Source organism: Tursiops truncatus, chromosome 20 (assembly GCF_011762595.2).
Source record: "Tursiops truncatus isolate mTurTru1 chromosome 20, mTurTru1.mat.Y, whole genome shotgun sequence".
Lineage (NCBI taxonomy): Eukaryota > Metazoa > Chordata > Mammalia > Artiodactyla > Delphinidae > Tursiops > Tursiops truncatus.
This window is the reverse complement of record NC_047053.1, coordinates 5,608,792-5,629,018: the sequence shown is the minus strand read 5'-3', so window position 1 is coordinate 5,629,018 and position 20,227 is coordinate 5,608,792. Positions and strand designations below refer to the sequence as shown.

At 42.1% G+C, this 20,227-nt stretch overlaps 1 protein-coding gene across 1 annotated transcript in view; it reads left to right on the top strand.

Moving 5' to 3' along the window:
* The window catches only part of DNAH9 (dynein axonemal heavy chain 9), a 299,550-nt gene that overhangs the window by 93,428 nt on the left and 185,895 nt on the right, over positions 1 to 20,227 (top strand). The window contains exons 27-28 of the mRNA XM_033846740.2: positions 12,894 to 13,050; positions 19,385 to 19,489. Of these exons, the coding sequence (XP_033702631.1) occupies positions 12,894 to 13,050; positions 19,385 to 19,489 (262 nt within the window). The remainder of the gene's footprint in view (positions 1 to 12,893; positions 13,051 to 19,384; positions 19,490 to 20,227) is intronic.

The following is a 20,227-nucleotide window of genomic DNA, read 5'->3' as shown; positions in this document are numbered from 1 at the left end:
AGCTGTGACACATACCAGCTGTTGTTTGACCATGAAAACCTTGACATGATTCTTGGTTTATTCGTCCATGAAATGGAGGTAGTAACTCCCACTTGAAGTGAATTTTGTAAGGATAAAAAACAGGAATGCTTGTTAAGGAGTTCAGGGCATAATAAGTGCTCAGTAAATAATTCCTATGACTATTTTCTTATCAATCAACTGGCACATTTATTTAGCACCTCTCACTTTGGGAATACAAAGATGAGAGCAAGGTCCCTACCATTCAGGAGCTTACAATTTCTTTTACCATACTCTCTGTCATTCATATTCATTATAAATGAATTCATGCCAGACCCTGAACTAGCCACTGGGAATACAAAGATGACTAAAAGTTAAACTCCACTTCTATTGAGGGAAATATGACATATGTAGAAAAAAATTTACAAACACACACAGCAATAACCCTATGCATCCCTCCGTTTATCCTCTTCCTTACATTTCCCACATTCTGAAATGAACTTGCCTTCTTGCTTATTGGCAGCAGTCCCCTTTGGAATGTAAACTTTTTTGCTCTCAGGGACCTTTGTCTGTCTTGTTTGTTGCTATTATCACCAGTACCTAGTAGATGTTGAATTATTATCCATTGATGAATGAAGGGTAGTTGATTATTGTAAGAATGACAGAATCAGGAAGGGGAGGTCGGTTCAGAGGAGGGATCCACACAGGACTCCACCTGTGCCTTGGCTCCCAAAGAAGCAGCAGCAGCCGCTACACTGTCTCCTGCTCTCGCTGGGCACCACCCTGCTCGCTGTCCCAGCTGAGGACGAAAGGCAGACAGCGTAGGTTCAGAGGGATGCAGGTCCCTCTGCAGCTGGAACAGTAAAGGCTGCAGCACCTCTGGGGCTTTGGGCATCTTGGGCTTTTACCCGGGCTTTCCTGGGTCATGATCAGTTGGAGGGGCTCATTCACTGTGGGTTCAGGGAAAAGTTTTCCCACCTCAAGCTTCATTCACAGGGGACCCTCTCATGTGCTCTTTGTCTTTATGATGATTCTCAGCAGCACACCAGTCCTAAACAGGAAGGGCTTTGGGAAGAGTGTTCTCTTTGGCAGTGAGCTTTTCTGCCTGCCTTGGACTTGGAGCTAATAGTTTCGGAATTTATATCGCTCGGAACAGAATAATGAAGCCATTATATATTTGAGCAACTTGGTTAATGTCTGTCTCTCACTGTGACTGTATGTTCCACGAAAACATTGGCTTTGATTTGCTCACTGCTCTGCCACAGGACCCAGCACCGTGTCCAGCAAATAATAGGCATTCACGAAATACTCCTTGTGTAAAGGCAGGGAAATGACTTCTGAGATTCAGAGTAGTGTGCCCAGCTTCCCATACCATTCAAAATATTTCCTTCCTACCCACAGGCACACCAGACATTATCATTCCAAGTGATAAAAAATACAGCACTGTCTTTTCCCTGGGTCTTCATACCTGCCCAGGAGTTGAAGAAGATAATTACCTCTTTTGGGTTTAGAGGTCTCTAGTACTCTAATGCCAGATACCTCATAGAGGGAAAGGGTAAAGTTTTGACAGTGAATTATTTCTAAAATAGGCGTTTATCACCTCTCATATGAAAGGATGCAAATAGGAACTTGCAAGAAAGATTTGCTGCAAAGAATGGCAAATACTATGCAGACCTTGACCTTGTTTTGCACATGAGATACTTTTCTGACAAAGTAGTACATAGTGAATATTTATATGGTGAATTCCATTTTCTCATTGACTTCCATTATTATCTCAAGAAATGTTTTGCCCAGAAAGAAATTGGCCTCAACACAGAAAATCACATTTTAAAGAGCATTCGGCTTTTGCTAGCGTGTAGCTTAGTACGTTTAATTCTCTCCTGCCAGAGGAATTAATCAAATGGACAATTTATCCGTACAACCTCTGCACATTCATTAAAAGCACAACCGCATTACAGTACGTCCGACTGATTGTGCCTGTTTCTTTGGAATTTCCCACTGCCTGGATGGGACCTGAATGTATAAGTAGGTACAATGGCTCAGCCATTGTCACAGGACTTTGGCACACTGCTAAGTTGAAGGACTAAATGGAGATACTTTTTCAGGCTGAACAAAAGCCATTCTCCTAAGTTGTTTCTTAACCTGTGGATGATCTCCTCCCCCTTTACCCCGCTTCCCTCACGTTCGCACACAAACACCCCTTTCAGCCCCGTACTGGAAGTACTGTTTTAATCAACAGCTTATCAATTTTGAGTACCTCTTAATTTCTCAGGCACTACTGCAAGTGGGTGAGAGATAATTGATGCAAGAGTCTTTGAGGGTGATTTGCTGGGTAGGACGCAACTAGCAAAGTCTTACACTTTCTTTTTAAGTTTTTTTAATTGAAATATAGTTGACCTACAGTGCTATATTAGTTTCGGGTATACAGGATAGTGATTCAATGTTTTTATACATTATACTCCATTTAAAGTTATTATAAAATATTGGTTGTATTTCCTGTGCTGTACATTACATCCTTGTATCTTATTTATTTTATGCATAATAGTTCAGACTTCTTAATCCCCTTCCCCTATCTTATCCCTCTCTCCAGTCCTCTCCCCAATGGTAACCACTAGTTTGTTCTCTGTATCTGTGAGTCTATTTTGTTATATTCATTCATTTTATTTTCTGGATTACACATATAAGTGAAAACATACAGTATTTGTCTTTCTCAGTTTGACTTAACTTCACTAAGCATAATACCCTCCAAGACCATCCATATTGTTGCAAATGGCAAAATCTCATTCTTTTAAAAGCTTTTGTACAGTGAAGGAAACCATCAACAAAACAAAAAGACAACCTGCTGAGTGGGAGAAGATATTTACAAATGATATGTCTGAGAAGGGGTTAATATCCAAAATACATAAGAGAGCTCATACAACTCCATCAAAAAAACAATCTGATTTTAAAATGTGCAGGAGACCTGAACAGACATTTTTCCAAAGAAGACATACACATGGCCAGCAGGCACATGAAAAGATGCTCAACATCACTAATCATTAGGGAAATGCAAATCAAAACCACAATGAGATATCACTTCACACCTGTTGGAATAACTATCATAAAAAGACAACAAATAATAAATGTTGGTGGGGATGTGGAGAAAAGGGAACCCTAGTTCACTGTTAGTGGGAATGTAAATTGGTGCAGCCACTATGGAAAACAGTATGGAGGTTCCTCAGAGAATTAAAAATAGGACTACCATATGATCCAGCAATTCTTTTTAAGTTTTTATCTGATACTATTTTTGAAAAACTTAGTAATCTGTAAACAAAGAAAATAAAAGTTACCAGGAATAACCGTTGTTAATATTCAGTCTGTTTCATTCTCATGTAGATTTTGAAAAAATGAAATTGCCACCATATGCTGTACATAAAATATCATAGACTTTTTCATGTAACAATATATCATGTATATACTCTCTAAATATTCTTCTAAACCCCTCTTATAGCTGGATTATCTTCTATTTACAAGTATCCCATAGTTTATGTAACATAACCACATTATGGGCCATTTAAGTTGTATCTAAGCTCTTACTGCTAAAAATAAAACTGCTGTGAACTCACTTATATATAAATTTTTACTATATTTCTCATTATTTCCCCAGGAGGGATTCCAAGAAGCAGGATAATTAGATGATACATACTTTCAAGTTATTCTTAAAAAAGGTATTGTTCCCACTGTCACTAGCAGTTTATGAGGTGGTCATCTCACAATATCCTTACCAGCATTAAGTATTATTGTTTAAAATATTATTAACTTTATAAGTCAAAATGGTATCTCATTTGGATCTTGATGTTCCTAATTACTCACAGGCTTGAGCATTTTATGTGTTTATTGGCTGTTAGATTTCCTTCTCCTGTGAATTTGTTGTTATTATCATTGCTCATTTTATTACTTTTACACTTAGCAAGTTCCTGCCCATTTTAAGATCAGTTTAATATTCACCTGTATTGTATTATAGTTTATGTTATTTTACTTTTTCCTTTAACGTTTTTTAATTCTTTGGTAAATTTTTTGACTACTGAGTAAAGTGAATGTTTTCATCAAAACATTTTTGTAAAAAAAAAAAACAAAAAAACCCTCACATTTTTGGTTACAAGTGATAGAAGCCTAACTTAACTTGAACTAATTCAAACTAACTTAAACAGAAAGAGGACTTGTTAAGTCAGACTTCTGGGGAAGGAGTCCAGCTTGCTGCAGTGTAACCAGCTTTCGGGCCTGAACAGGGCTTTACTGTCTCTCTCTTATCATGGCTTTGCTCTCTTCTGAGAGCTGATTCCTTTCTTGCATTGTTTTTCTTTGGCTGGAAAGATGGCCCACGCCGGATCCAGGAGGAAGAGAGACGCTCTCTTTCCCAGCACCATATGTCAAATTCCTTAAAGGGACCCTGATTGGTCCTGTTTGGATCATGTGCCCGTCTCTGAGCCAGTTACTGCAAACAATGAGGTGGAGTATTTTGCTCAGGCTGAGCCTTGTGCCCACCCCTTGTGGAACAGCTTTTTTTTAATAAATTAATTTTACTTATTTATTTTTGGCTGCGTTGGGTCTTTGTTGCTTGTGAGGGCTTTCTCTAGTTGTGGCGAGCGGGGGCTACTCTTCCTTGTGGTGCGCGGGCTTCTCATTGCAGTGGCTTCTCTTGTTGCGGAGCACGGGCTCTAGGTACGCGGGCTTCAGTAGTTGTGTCTCACGGGCTCAGTAGTTGCGGCTCATGGGCTCTAGAGAGCAGGCTCAGTAGTTGTGGTACAGGGGCTTAGTTGCTCCATGGCATGTTGGATCTTCCCAGACCAGGGCTCAAACCCATGTCCCCTGCATTGGCAGGCGGCTTCTGGCAAGGTGGGAAATACTTTGATTGACAGCCCCATGGGAATACTCCATGTAGAGGAGAGATGGCTTTCCAAAGTGTGGAGTCCTGGGAAAGGAAGACCCATAGAAACTATGTTAGGGAGCATATAATTAAATGTTTTGTTGTTGTTTCTAAGTAGTCAGTAGGCCCAGCACATGAGTTATGGGTCCTTTCCCTCACTGGTTTGTGATGTTTGCTCAACCATATTCAGTTTTGAGTCTATCAAACTGCTTCAAAGTATCTATTCTTATTCTGTTTCATCAGTATATTAAGCCATCTATATGCAATACTCTTTAAGGATTGTAACTTTATTGTGAGCGGTAATATTTTTATAGTAAAGGTCTGTATCATTCATTTTCATTTTCCTTTCCTTTTTTTTAAAGTTCTTCTGTTCTTTCAAATGAGCTTTCATCATTTTGTCAAGTTCTAAAATATAAATTATTAGGGTTTTGATTGGTGAGCCTTAAAACGTTCAAATTAATTTTGAAAGAATGGCCAGGCCATCTTTATAATATGTGATTTGTTTTTCTTTGTTCATACCTTCAATTATGTTTCTCAGAAAAGTTTGTAAGTATCTTCATATAGGTTTTGAGTGTTTCTTATTGTTATCTCTATGTAGTTTTTAATTTTTTTGGTCCTATATAAGATTGTTTCTTCACTTTATATATATATATATTTTTGTTTTGTTTTGTTTTTTGTGGGGTTTTTTTTTGACCGTGCCACACAGCGTGCAGGATCTTAGTTCCCTGACCAGTGATTGAACCTGTGCCCCCTGCAGTGGAAGCACGGAGTCTTAACCACTGGACTGCCAGGGAAGTCCCTATGTATATATATTTTAAAACAACTTTATTGAGCTTTATTTTATGTCAAAAATTTCACCCATTCCAAGTGTTAGTAACTTTATCAAGTAGTGTAACCATCACCATAAATCAATTTTGCAACATGTTTATGCCGCTCAGTAAGATCCCTCATGCCCATTTGTAGTTGATCCTCACTCCCACCCCCAGCCCTGGTCAACCACTAATCTACTTTCTGTCTGTATAAACTTGCCTATTCCGGACATTTCTTATAAATGGAACAATACAACATGTGGTCTCTTGTGTCTGACTTGTTTCATTTTGCATAATGTTTTGGGGTTCATCCATGATAGAACATGTGTCAGTAGTTTGTTATTTATTATTTCTGAATAATATTCCATTTTACAGATATGACACATTTTGTCTATATAGTCATCTTAGGTAATTTTCAGTTTGGGGCTATTATAAACAATGCTGCTGTGAACATTTGCTTGCAAGTCTTTGCGTGGATGTATGTTTTCATTTCTCTTGGGTGTATACCTAGGGGAGGAATTGCTGGGTAGTACAGCAGTTTTATGTTTAACTTTTTGATAAACTGCCAAATTATTTTCCAAAGTGGCTGGATCGTCTTATATCCCCACCAGCAATGTATGAGGCTTCTCATTTCTCCACATCCTTGACATTTATTATTATCTGTCTTATTTATTGTAGCCATTCTAGTGGATGTGAAGTAGCATCTCATTTGAGTTTTAATTTGCATTTCTGTAATAATGTTATTGAGCATATTTTCATGTGCTTGTTGGCCATTTATATATCTTCTTTGGCATCATTTCTGTTCATATCATTTATCTATTTTTTGATTGATCTGTTTGTACTCTTTTTTGAGTTCTAAGACTTCTTTGTATATTCTGGACATATTGCATATATGTTTGCAAATATTTTATCCCAGCCTGTTGTTTATCTTTTCATTTTCTTCACGGCATCTTTTGAAATGCAAAAGTTTTTAATGTTGATGAGGTCCAGGTTGTCAGATTTTTCTTTTGTGGACTGTGCTTTTGGTGTTGTAACTGAGAAATCTTTGCTTAATTTCATTATATCTTTAACTTTCTTTTCATTTACATATAGGAGAAAATTGTTTTTTTGTAAATTTATCTCCTATTTTTCCCATCTACTGCCCCATATTAAAAATTCTAAGAATTATGCTCTTGATTCTCCTTTTAAGTCACTTCTAGAATTTCTAGTTATATTTGAACCATACACATAATATGAAGCATAATTAAACTATTCAAGTTTAGTTACTAAGTGTGTGTTATTTTTGGTAGATCATATGTCACTCATTGCTCTCAGTTCTTCCTGTCACGTTTTGAGAAAGACATTTACCAACTAGTGTAGGCAAACAAAGATGAGCACTAGGTGATGAAGGACCTCATAACCACGTGGCGTAAGGAATGGATCTTAGAATTGGAGGTATTTATGCTGAGGACAATTTTCAAATTTTAAATATTAAAATATTATAAGATGGACAGATTTGTTTTCGGTTGTTGCTAAGGACATTCTTCTATTAGTGCTGTTTCTTATGTTGAGCTGGGAACCTATCACAATCCCTGGGTCTTTTTCCTGTGACTTGCCATCTAACCACATTGCCCCCATTCCATGTACATGCAAGTGCTTGGAAGATTAATTTGCATTTGTTCTTCTTAAATTTCACTTTGTTGGGTCTACCACATCATTTTCAGTTGCTAAAATTATTTAGAATTTTGGTCTACCTTCTATCTAATCAATTATTTCTTAATTCAAGTTATCTATGAATATGTTGAACATCAGGAGTCTGTGTCCTGGTAATGCCACTAGAGGCCTCCCTCCAGGTAGATATTGTTGCATCCACGTTCATTCCTCAGTTATGATTATTGAACCACGTGGTAGGTGGAATTCGAGGAATGATCCCCAGCGACGTTTTCCCTTGTATCATCTCCTCTTCTTTGAACGTGGGTGAAAACTATAAATAGGATGATATTATTCTCATGATTATATTTTGCTTTACCGCAAAAAGGAAATTATTCAGGTGAACCAGTATAATTATATGAGACCTTAAAAGTAGAGCCTTCTCCTGGCTGAGGGCAGAGGGAAGGTCAGAGAGGCTTGAAGCATGAGAAGAATTTTTCATGCCATTGCTGATTTTGAGGATGGAGGGAGCCCTGTGCAAGGATGGTACAGTGGCCTCTAGGAGCTGAGAGATCCCCCAGCCTCAGCATGCACCTAGGACCTCAGTACTACAACTGGTAGAATTTAATTCGGCCAAGAATTCAAATGAGCTTGGAAGCAGGTTCTTCCCCAGAGTGTCCAGATAAGGGTCCAGCCAAACTGGACCTTGATTTTGGCCCTGTGAGACCCTCAGTAGAGGAGCCACCTGGACTTCTGACATACAGAAGTGAGATAATAAATGGGTGTTGTTTTAAGCCCTTATTGTGTGGTAGCAATAGGAAATGAATACAAATCAAGTGATTTCACCAACTCTAAGATTAGCCAGACCACACGTCTGGGATAGCCAGTCTATACATACCTGAAGTCAAGATACAACACCTTTGATATTTTCATTAATCTGCCAGTTGTTTGTCTAAAAAAAGGAAAGCTACATTTCATATATTTATTACCTTAAGAAATAATACCTTGAAAGTGGATCAGCTTTCTGTTTTCCAAGGCACTTTCATATCTCTTGTCTCATCTTGTCCTCACAAGAGCCTGGTGGGTCAGATAAGAACAAAGCCTGTAGACATCATTTGCCCGAAGAAAACAAAACCAGCTTCAGCTCGATATTAGGAAGGCCTTTCAAACAATTAGAACTGACCCACGGTGGAAGGAGCTGGCTTCTAAAATAATAAACATGGCTCACTGGAAGAAAAGGCTCTGTGATTGTATTTGAAGGATTTACTGGGAGAAGCCTGGCATGGTTAAAGAGCCAAGCCTCTGAGGCCTCTTCCGGCACTAAAGGCCTGTCTTCCCAATAAGCAGTCAGACTACATTGATCCATATTCATGCTGTGGTTAGTTGGTTAAGGCAACAGCTCTTCTTAAAGGATTCCTTCCCATTTTCACAACTGCAGTTGTTTCTGAGGCAGCAGATTTATCTAAATTCCTTTGTACAAAGAAAATACTGTGTGATGGACCCCAGTGACACATGTTTTTAAGTCACCAAAGTTTAATAACCTGGCCGAGTTTCACAAACACTTTGCAGGAGAGGCAAGATTTGAACTCAGTGTGTCTGACTCCTGAGTCCTTGCCTTAAACCACAATAGCATGATCTGCCCCCCTCACTAGGAAACAGGAGCAGATTGAAGGAGCCGGCTTAGATGTTTAAAGAGATGGATTTAACCATCTAACTAAAGACCACAGACAGAATCTTAGAGGAGGAGCATGTGTCCCAAAGAACTAGGACATCCTGCTGGCTCAGTGGCCCCCCACACAGAAGAAGGGAATACTCTTTCTTTCTTTTCTTTGTGTTTTCCTCATGGCCCACGCTAAAGCCCCACTGTCCCTGCCTTGGTTATTAGAACTCCTTAGACAGCCAGCCCACTTCCCCTCCCTGAACATCAGTCAATCCATCTGTAATTTAAGGGGATTAGATTAGTTGATCTCAGAAATGCCTTCCAGCTCTAGAGTTCTATTATTATGGGCAAATGTATATGTATTTTGACATTTCCCCCCACGTGCTTCTTCTGGCGATAATCAGAAGCTCAGTAGATGCTCAAAAAGAGATTGACACCCAGTTCTAAGGATTTCTTTTGGGAGATTCTTGAGTTTTCTATAAGAATTCTATTTTTGTGGAACCTTGTGCTTCAGATTCCTTGAGAGCCCTGCTGCTGCAGAGAGAAGAGGTCTGAATTGCCCTCTGGCTGGCAGAGAAGGCAGCCATGGGACAGAAAGGGGGTGGGAGAGAGAGTGGGGAGGAGAGTTGGCTGGGGGCCAGGATTCCACCCATCCAGGCAGCTGCCTTTCCTCCTGGGGGGTTACAGGGCTGCAGCAGGCCCTCCAGGTTCTGGAAGGAACCTGAGGCTGGCAGAGGTAGACGGCCTTGGGGCCAGTCTGGAGCCAGAACTCAGCCTAGGAGAGCAGGTACAGTTAAGGCTGCTCATGGAACTCTGAAGATCTAGCTACCAGTGTTGGAGAGAAGCATTGCCAAATGGTAACAGTGACCGAGCAAGGTGAGATGGGACCTAGCTTTTCACCTTAACCCTGACTCACCTCACTTCGTGGCCCACCTAACAGATCAACAACTCTGACGTGAGCTTAATCCACAGGGAAAAGTGAGGCAGCTGCATGAGCCCAGCTCACCAGGAGTTAAATGCAGCCAGCCCCCCATTGCACAGGAAAACTCCAAGTAGAATCATAATTCTGCATACTCTCCTCCACCTGGAGAAACTACCTTCCTGGGTTTCATCTTCAAAGGCTGAGGTAGCTATGGGAATTTCACACTTAATTAAAGGAGAGTTCAGGAACTCCAAGTCTTTTCAAAACAATTTTGGTTGCAGCGAGGATGCAGTCACCATCTGGCAAGAAAGGTGTTAACTCAGAGTTTCTGGTCAACTCTAGCATCAGATTCAGAATCAAAGAGAGTGCATTTCAGAGGACCCCTCAGATGTCCCCTCCCCATCTAGCCTGCAAGTTGAAAGCCTCTGTACTGATTCTCTAAGTATTAAAAAGGTCAATGGCACGGTTTTAAAAGCTTTATTGAGATATAATTTACATGTCTTAAAGTTCACCCATTACAAATGTACAAATCGATGATTTTTAGTAAATTCTTAGACTTGTGCAGCCATTACCACAATCTAGTTTTAGAACATTGCCGTCACCCTGTTTTCAGTCCGAACTCAGCCTCACCTCCCTTCCTAGGCAGCCACTGATCTTCTGTCTATCTCTGTGTTTTCCAGACATTTCATAAATGAAATAATATGAGATCTTTTGTATCTGACTTCCTTCACTTAGCATAATGTTTTTCAGGTTCATCCATGTTGTAACGTGTATCAGTACTTCATTCCATTATATTGCTAAATAGTATTCCATTGCATGGATATATCACATTTTGTTATTCCATTCACAGTTGATGGACATTTGGGTTGTTTCCAGTTTCTTAGCGTTATGGATATTGCTGCTTTGAACATTCCTGCATAAGTCTTTGTGTGAACATATGTTCATATTATCCTTGGGTAATTCCTAGAAGGGGAATTGATGAATCATATGGTAAACTTTACTTTTTAAGAAACTGTCAAGCTGTCTTCCTAAGTAGCTGTACCATTTAACATTCCCACCAGCAATGCATGAGGTTTCCAGTTTTCTCACATCCTCACCAGCACTTGTTATTCTCTGTCTTTTTGATTGTAGCCCTCCTAGTGGGTGTGTCATGGTATCTCACTGTGGGTTTAATTTGCATTTCCCTAATGATCAATGATTTTGAGCATCTTTTTATGGGCTTATTATCCAAAGGCACATTTTGTCATCTTCTTATGAGGATATATGTGGAAGAGGTGTATGACATATATAGTTGGGAGTCACAGTGGAGCGCAGTGGAGTGGGAGCTCAGCTGAGCTACTCTGCTCGCTCACCCCATTGTTGAGGGCTCAGGGAATACTTGCGGGTGAAGTCATAGCAAAAATGAGCCCCAGGAACCATCAGCTAAGCAGAACCTGATCCAGGTAGACTCTAGGAACGGTCAGGAGCTGGATGGGGGAGGAGAGAGGGACAAGCACAGTCCTACTGTGTCTGGCACCTTAGTCTGTTCAGTCAGCTGTAACACTAGGTGGCTTATAAACAACAGAAATGTATTTCTCATGGTGTAACTGGACAAGGCCGGTACGGAACCCAAGTTCAGCTGCTCGCCGCTCGACAGGCCAATTCGAGAGACAAGTGTTGGTGGAAAAGGAAAAGTTGCTTTATTCAGGAGCCCAGCAACGTGGGAAGATGGTGGACTAGTGTCCTAAGACCATCTCCAAGTTGCCGGTTAGGAGACAAAGGTTTTAAAGGCAGCGTGAGAGTGAGGGAGGGGGCTGCAAGGAGCCTGGTTGGCTTGTCCTATTCGCGAATTGGTTGGCATCAATGTGAAGTTTCGAGTATCACCAATCATCTGGTTTCAACCGGTCTGGGCTCTAAGTGCTGGCGGTTGGCAATTTTCACCTGGTGGGGTCTGCTTCCGGTGAGAACAGCTTGGGGGGTGTGTCGGGCCTGTATCTGTAGCTTTCAGGGGCCTGGGTGTTCGGGACCTGCTGTGGGGCTCGTCTAGAGTCTAAACTGTACCAGTTTCCCGGTCCAACAGGTATTCTTTGTTTCTCCATCTTCGCATTTCCTAATCATTAACTCTTGAGCCAGCCTTTGGAGACTCAGGGGAGGCCTGGGAGACTAAAGCAAAAGGCTGTTATCTTAAAGGACAGGGGCACAGGGGCTTGTATGCAGTTTCAATCCCCCCTTTGATACCCCTCAATCTTGAGGGGAACAGGTGTTGGACGAGAAAAGGAATAATGTTTTGGGTAAAGAGGTTAATCATTAACTCGGTAGAGGAACTCAGTTTTCGGGGGACTTGACCTCAATAGTTTTGGACGCTGGGAAGTCCAAGATCAAGGTGCCAGCCTAGTCGTGCTCTTGTGAGGGCCCTTTTTCTGGCCCACAGCTGGTGCCTTCTCATGGTGTTTTCACATGGTAGAAGGGGCAAGGACCGCTCTACCTTAATAAGGCACTGAGCCCAGTCATGAGGGCTCCACCTTCATGACCTCGCCACCTCCCAAAGGCCTCACCTCCTAACACCACAGTCTTTGGGGGTTAGGATTTCAACATATGAATTTAGTGGGGACACAAGTGTTCAGACCATAGCAATGGGCAAGTGAAAATAGCTCTTCATGAATGGACTTAAACATACTGGGGGTGGGGGGAAGGAACCAATGAGAAATGAGCTAGAGAAGTAAGCGGGGGCAAGGTCAGGAAGGGCCGGGCTGAGAGCCCCTGGTGCCCTTCAGCGGGGGAGCATCATGATCAGATGATCCTTTAGAAAGTTCCACCCACAGTGCAGAGGGGACCAGAGCGGGGGCTCTGGGCTTTCCTTCACAGAAGCTGTGCCAAGTCTCTCACGGCCTTGAACCTCAGCTCTATCTCACTAGGACCCAGCAGGGCCAGAGCTATTTGTGGGGCCACCTGTGGCACTGAGAGTGACCTCCACCCTCCTGTGTTTGGCAGGTGCTACATCACCCTCACCCAGTCTCTGCACCTGACCATGAGCGGGGCTCCAGCAGGACCTGCAGGCACAGGCAAGACAGAGACCACCAAGGACCTGGGCCGAGCGCTGGGCATCATGGTCTACGTGTTTAACTGCTCCGAGCAGATGGACTACAAGGTACAGGCCCAGCCTCGGGGGGACTAGGAGCTGGGCCACGGCTTCATCCTCGCCACCCTGGTCCAGCTCAGAGGCCCAGACAGGGACGTCCCTGCTCCTTCACTGGAGGCCTGAGGACCCTTGCCCTCAGGAGCTTGTGGACCTCCCTGTAAACTTTAGCACCATGGAATCCACTTCCACTGATGAGCTTGGCAACCACAGAGAGATGACTTCACCACTGGGGTCTTCCTTTCGTCATCTATAAAATGGAGAAGCTGAACATATATCCAAAGGCCTAAATTCATTATTTGACCCAGAACCACAGAAAGGCTCATAAGTGGCTGATATAAAAATCTTCACATAAAAGTCGTAGATGTGCTCTTGTGTAAAAGTGGGCATTTCCCCAGAATTTCTACAAGGGCAAAATATTCTAGGTTTGGCTTCCGAAGACATACTAGAGTAACCTCTATTCTTAGCAAGAGGTACACAAAGACAAGTGCAAGGGTAATGTTCTTCATCCAGGCACTCATCATTTTTACATTTTTTAATGTATTCCGGGCTCTGTGTCATAGAGAAATGAAAAAGAGACAAGAGGCCCATTAGGTCACTTCTCTGCTAGCAACATTCTGCTCACAACTAGACCTTATTCAGATTCTTTTTTTTGAAAAAAGCATAATAACAGATTGTCTCACTGTCTCATTTCTATTTTGTTTTATTGTATGTATTTTTGTAAACTACCTTAAGTTCCCTTTTGAAAATAGAATAGCAGGTAAATAAATTTAGAGTGGAAAAAGAAAACATTTGCACTAAATAGATCAAATATTTATATGTATATATGATGTGATATATTGCCTGTAAAATAAATTTAATTTAAAAATAAATTTAGGGGCTTCCCTGGTGGCACAGTGGTTGAGAGTCTGCCTGCTGATGCAGGGGACACGGGTTCGTGCCCCGGTCCGGGAAGATCCCACATTCCACGGAGCGGCTGGGCCCGTGAGCCATGGCCGCTGAGCCTGCACGTCTGGAGCCTGTGCTCCACAACGGGAGAGGCCACAACAGTGAAAGGCCAGCGTAATGCAAAAAAAAAAAAAAAAAAACAACTTATTACTGAACCCTGACCCCACCAATTCCTCTAAGAGTACAGGGTGAAAGGAGGAGTCTGCCCTTAATTTGTCTGAACTGTGCAAAGCTTCAGTCATGTGCATCTAGTACAGACAAGATCAGAGCAAGAACAGTAGGCATAGCTGTAGTGAGATACAGCAAAGGTAAGGTGATCCCTTCCTAGACACCAAACATCCTTTGTAACCAAACAGCCTCAATAAGTAAGCAGTTTGCAAACCTCCTCTTCCCTTTGTTGTCCAGCTATTCAGAATTATTTTTATCTCAGAGTACACACCAGCAATCAACTTAATTTATTGAGCATCACCATTGCTCAGCATCTGTTGGGAATCATGGGAGGATATCAGAGATAGATAGGTAGGTAGATAGATAGATGATAAAGAAAGAGAGAAAGAAAGAAAAAGAAAGGAAGAAAGAAGGAAGGAAAAAAGGAAAGAAAGAAAACATAGGCAGGTCAACAGATGACAGAGATGAGAGAGATAATAGATGAATGATAGATAGATATAAATAGATAGATAAATGATAGATGATAGATAGATAGATAGACATATAAGAGATAGATGGGTAGGAAGGAAGGAAGGAAGGAAAGGAGGAAGGAAGAAAGAAAGAAAATAAAGATACATAGGTAGATGACAGACAGATGAGAGAGAGAGATAATAGATGAATGGCAGATAGATAGTTAGATAGATAGATAGATAGATAGGGTGAGCATAACCCAGTCCATTAGGAGAGACAGGAACGATATATGAAATAATTAGGGGAGATAGCAGACAGCATTACCCTGAGTGCTAATGCGTGTTCTACGAACTCTAATCCCTGGAATGCTCCAGAGCTGTGGGAGAGCCACCAAGTGCACTGGTCAGAAAAGACATCGTGGAGGAGGTGAGAGCTGAGGTTGTTTAAGGTTGTTAAGGTTTGGATGAGCACCAAACAGGGCGTGCGACATTTTAACTCAACCCCACCCACTAAAACATCAGCTTCAAAAACAGGACCGAGTTCTTTGTGCAGTTGCTGTCCTTCCCCTGCTCCCTGTGCTGACTTCACCCTGAGCTCTCTTCAGAGGGTTTGTCTGGGGTGAGGAGAGGAAAGGAGTGAAGGTCAGAAAGAGCCTTCACCAGCGTCACTCACAGCAGCCCATTCTGTGTCAGTATCTCCAGAGAACAAGCTAGAAACAAACATGGAACCATGGTGGAGTCCATTCGAGTGGCTTGGGGAACAGGGGAGGCTGGGAGATGGGGTTGAGCAGGGAGAGGAGGAACACAAGACCACTGGGAAGCTCTGACCTTGAGGTGTCAGGCCCCAGAAACGCTGCAGGCTGCAGGACTGAAGCAGGAGCGTGATGAAGACAAACGGTCTTTAAGGAAGACTCCCTGGGCAGCCAGATGAAGGGAGACAGGAAGAGACTGGAAGTGGGGGGAGGAACATTTTTAGGAAGAACATTGCAGTCGTTCAAACCAGAGAAGCAGAGAAGCCAGATGATGGGGTAGCAGAAACGGAAAAGAAAGATTGAGAGGCTTGAAAAAATTAAATGATACTTAGTGAACAGGGGGAGGGCATGGGTCGGTGGTGAAACAGAGGAGGAGGAAAGAGGAGAGTTTGGGTTTTGTCAAGGACCCTCACAATCCCCTCTGCCTCAGGAATTCTGTAGGGAGGCGTTGGGTAACAGGGTGGACTCAAGAACTGTGTGGAGGCTTGGGGGAAAGGGTTAGGGTTAGGGTTTGCTTTACTCTACTAGTGCTGGTTGGAAAACCCATAAAACTAGCCACTTTCTCTGGAAATAGTTGCTGTTTTAGTGCTAAGACATTCTTCATATTATAGCAGCAATACTTTCCCCCTGGACCTCAATCTGGAGAGGCTATTGCTGAAACATCAAATGACTTTGAATCTGAAAGTATCTGGAATTCTGTGACTTCTCCATGGCATCAATACTATAGAACTCCCACTCCTTGAGAAACCCTGCTCTCTACGCTTCTGAAACATTATCCTTCCACAATTCTAACTGATCTTGCCTTCTTGATCTCATTTTTGACCCCCTTTCATCACTTCAAGTTTTACTTTTATACGGATGACTCCTGAATCTGTTTTCCAGCTTAACCCAAGTTCTGGTAGTGTCTTTAACTAGGCAGTAGCGGCCTCCGTTTGGATGCCCTTCTCTCATATTCGGTCAATACTCTTCTCAGACAGTTCCTGCTGACTCCCTGTTTCCTTCCGGCCAGGTTCCTCATCGCATCAATACTAATCATCTTATTTTTCCCCGTAGGCCAGGGTGGACATCTTAAGGAATCTTAATTGTTTCCTGTCCTTCCTTCCATCATTCCAATCAGTCAGCAATGTTTATTCTTCCTTCAGCAATGCTCTCGCTTCCAGGCCTTCAACCTTATTCTGAGAGCCCTTATGCTGTCCCAGAAACTCACCGTCTTATGGCAAGGCAACAGCCCAGCCCAGCCCAGCTAATGGTACCATTGTGCTGTTGTGGTGACATCTTAATTGTTTCCTGTCAAAAAACGGGGCCACATGGAGTCCTGGGTTCTGCTCAGGCCCTTGGGGGTAAAGTGTGGGGTGACGATTATCCCCCTATGGAAACTCTACTTTCTTCTGTTTTATGTATTGGATTTCCATTTGATGAAAGGTATCCACAGCTTTAAAATGTTTTAAAACCACTGTTAGCTAGAGAAGCATGGATTTTGATTCTCAAAACTCTGACTTAGTGTTTATAACCTTTGACAGGTGGCGATATATATATAATGTGTGTATGTGATATACATATATGTAATGTGTGTATATGTGATAGTTGACAGGTTGTTTCTTGTTTGTTTGTTTGTTTGTTTTTCCTTTTGCGGTACGCGGGCCTCTCACTGTTGTGGCCTCTCCTGTTGTGGAGCACAGGCTCCGGACACACAGGCTCAGCGGCCATGGCTCACGGGCCCAGCCGCTCCGTGCAGCATGTGGGATCCTCCCAGACCAGGGCACGAACCCGTGTCCCCTGCATCGGCAGGCGGACTCTCAACCACTGCGCCACCAGGGAAGCCCCAGACAGGTTGTTTTATTATTTTACATATATATATATGTGTGTGTGTGTGGCAACCTGTCAAATGTCATGTATATATGGCAACTTGTCACATGTCACAAATACTAAGCAGAAGTTCGGGAATATAAGCATGTCATATAAATGAAATATAAAATATTATGTTTTATTATATATACGTGTATATATACATATGTATACACACACACACACTCATGAATATAATACTAGCAATATCCACCTGCAGAATTTTTTTGAGCACACAAACACAATGCCTAGAACTTATGTCACCTCCTCAGGGAGACTGTGACTTCTCAATCTGAAATAGCTACATGTCCATTACATTTCAATAAAACAGAATGAATAAATAAATAGCCACATTACCCTCATGTTAAGACTCCATTGGGACTTATCACTACTGATAGTTTAGTGTTCGTTGTCTGTTTTCCCCGTTAGGATCCAAAACCCTGAGGATCGGGTCAATTCTCCCTTGTTCAGGGCTGAATCCTCATGACCTAGGACAACCCCTAGCACATAGCACAGACTCAGAGTAGATTTGTTGCATGAATAGAGAAATCACTTAATTCAAGGAGCTTAGTAAAAGGTGGGGTTGCTTCTTCCCTCTGTTTTCAAAGTCTGCCCCGCATCTAACCTAGCTTATGTGATGTTAGACTGGGTCTCCTAAAATACTGATTTAATCATGTTTTTCTCTGCTCCAAACCTCCAAAGATCTCTTATAATAATTCAAGCCTTTTCAGAACCATGACCCTCTTTATTAAATCAACTTTCATGCCAAAATGACACCTTTATTTTTCTCTGTACATACCATGACTTTGCTCATCCTTTGTCCATAATCCTTCCTCCTCCTGGAAAGACCTTATCCTTCTGCTATGCCTGCACAGACACTGTTATCTTATTAAGCCATGATTCCAATGTATGTTCTGAAGATACCATGTACTTCTGTGAGATATCAATACTCCAGATCTTCTGGTTCTGTTCTTGTGTTCCTTCCACTACGCTAATGTTTGCCAGAATGCGTTCTGAGAAAATCAGGGGTCACATGAGAAAAAAAAAAAAATCCTAGCCATATAACAAAGTTGAACTAATTTAATTTTGCCTGACTTCTCAGGGCCCTTAAAATGCCCTTATACATTGTAAATTGACCAAAGTGGGTTATAGAAAGCAGTGTTTTCCAAACTTGATTTACCAGAGAGTCTTGTCTTCGAGGAGCATCTCCCAGCTTTGGCATTCCATGAAATAAACTTTGGAAAGTGCTGTTGTAGTACTATGTGAAATTCACTTCTTTGGCAAAACGGGTCCATCTAGAGCACTTTGACCCACCCCTCTCTGAACTGCATAACATTTGTGATCTATATTTATCTATTGGAACCACTGCTCATGTAGCAATTTACCTGTTTTATTTGTATGCCTTATCTCCACAACCTAACTAGAAGCTCTTAGAGGGACTGAGCCTCTCTGGGTCTAGCACGTGAGCTATGCATGGAGCAGATAGTCAAAAACTGCCCACTGAGTAAATGAATGGACTTTTCGACTATTTGCATGTTCTGAGCACATCAGTGATGTTTCCTTGCCAATGGCCTTGAGTGTCTCCCAGCCGTCTCTCCCTTTATATGGCTCCATGGTTTACTAGTTCACACTGAATGGCCAGAGTGGTTTTCACTTTTAGGGCAGATATACCATCTCCCATCTGAAATTATCCCCTTACTCTCATTTAAAAAGATTTACCTGTAGTTTATTTCCAAAAGAGGTTATCCCTTCCCACCCACATCTCCAGCTTCCCATCACTCTGGGAAACCTGAGTATTTTGCATGAATTCAAAGAGACAGACATAAACTTTTTCATCAGCACATGCCGAAGGCTGAGTGGAAGGATTTTTGTTTGTATGGTGCAAGAAATATAATATTCTATTCGTTTCCTGGGATTTTGAAAGCTACAGAATCAATACAAGCCTGATGACATTTTAAAGGGATTTTGGTCGAAGTGTCTTGAAAAGGTTCTGTTTGATCCCATGACTTATGTTGGCACCCAAAGCCATCAAAATTTTAATTGTCCTTGAAATTTTAATACGAGTTTCTAACCAGTGGTCTTTAGGGAACTGGAAGTTCTACGATAAAGGGGATGGAAGATTACTTAGATGCGTAACAGTAAGCCCAGCAGATAGTAATTTAATCTTTGTATATTTTGTTGCAGTCTTGCGGCAACATCTACAAGGGCCTTGCTCAGACCGGTGCCTGGGGCTGTTTTGATGAGTTTAATCGAATCTCCGTGGAGGTCTTGTCAGTGGTGGCTGTGCAGGTATGGGGGCCAGAACTTGATGGGAGCGCTGTGGTCTTCGTGCCAAGCACTGAGGACTTGTACATCCTCTTGCTTTTACCCTCTCCTCATCCCCTTGCCTCTACCCTTTCCCCTGTTGCATTTCCTGACCTTTCTTCCACCTGCTAAAATCAGGCCTGGGTGCAGGGTTATGGGTATTGTGCTGGTCCCTACCAAGATGGATCCATTTACTGGCCATGATTTTCCATTTCCTCCTCTGTGAAACAGGAAGAAAGAACATCCATGCACCTGCTTCATAGGGTAGGAAAGGATCCAAAAAGATGGCAGAGCCCAGCTCCTTAGAAGAGGCACAGACTTGGGAAGTTGTCAGACCAGGACTTGAAATTCAGCTCATCCATTTCCTTGCTGAGCATCCTAGCCAGGCGCCCCACCTCCCTCAGCCTCGCTCACCTAATTATGGACAAAGTGAGGGAGCAGCATGAGTGTTGTTGGATGAAGAAAGTCAGTTTTTGGTTAGATTTCCCCTAAGCATGGCACTTGTCTTTCAGGTCATCCAGGAAGCGCTTACTAAACACCTACAGCGTAGTCAGTGCTGTGCTCAAGGCTAGTGTGAAGGGTCCCCAGTTGAATAGGACACTATTCCTAACTTCAAAAATCTTGAGTTCTTGAGACACTCTTCAATGTTCTAGATGTGATTTGATTTCTGTTATCTTGAAGCCAGGCCTTGAAAAGATGGAGAGGATTTGGATTGGGGTAAGG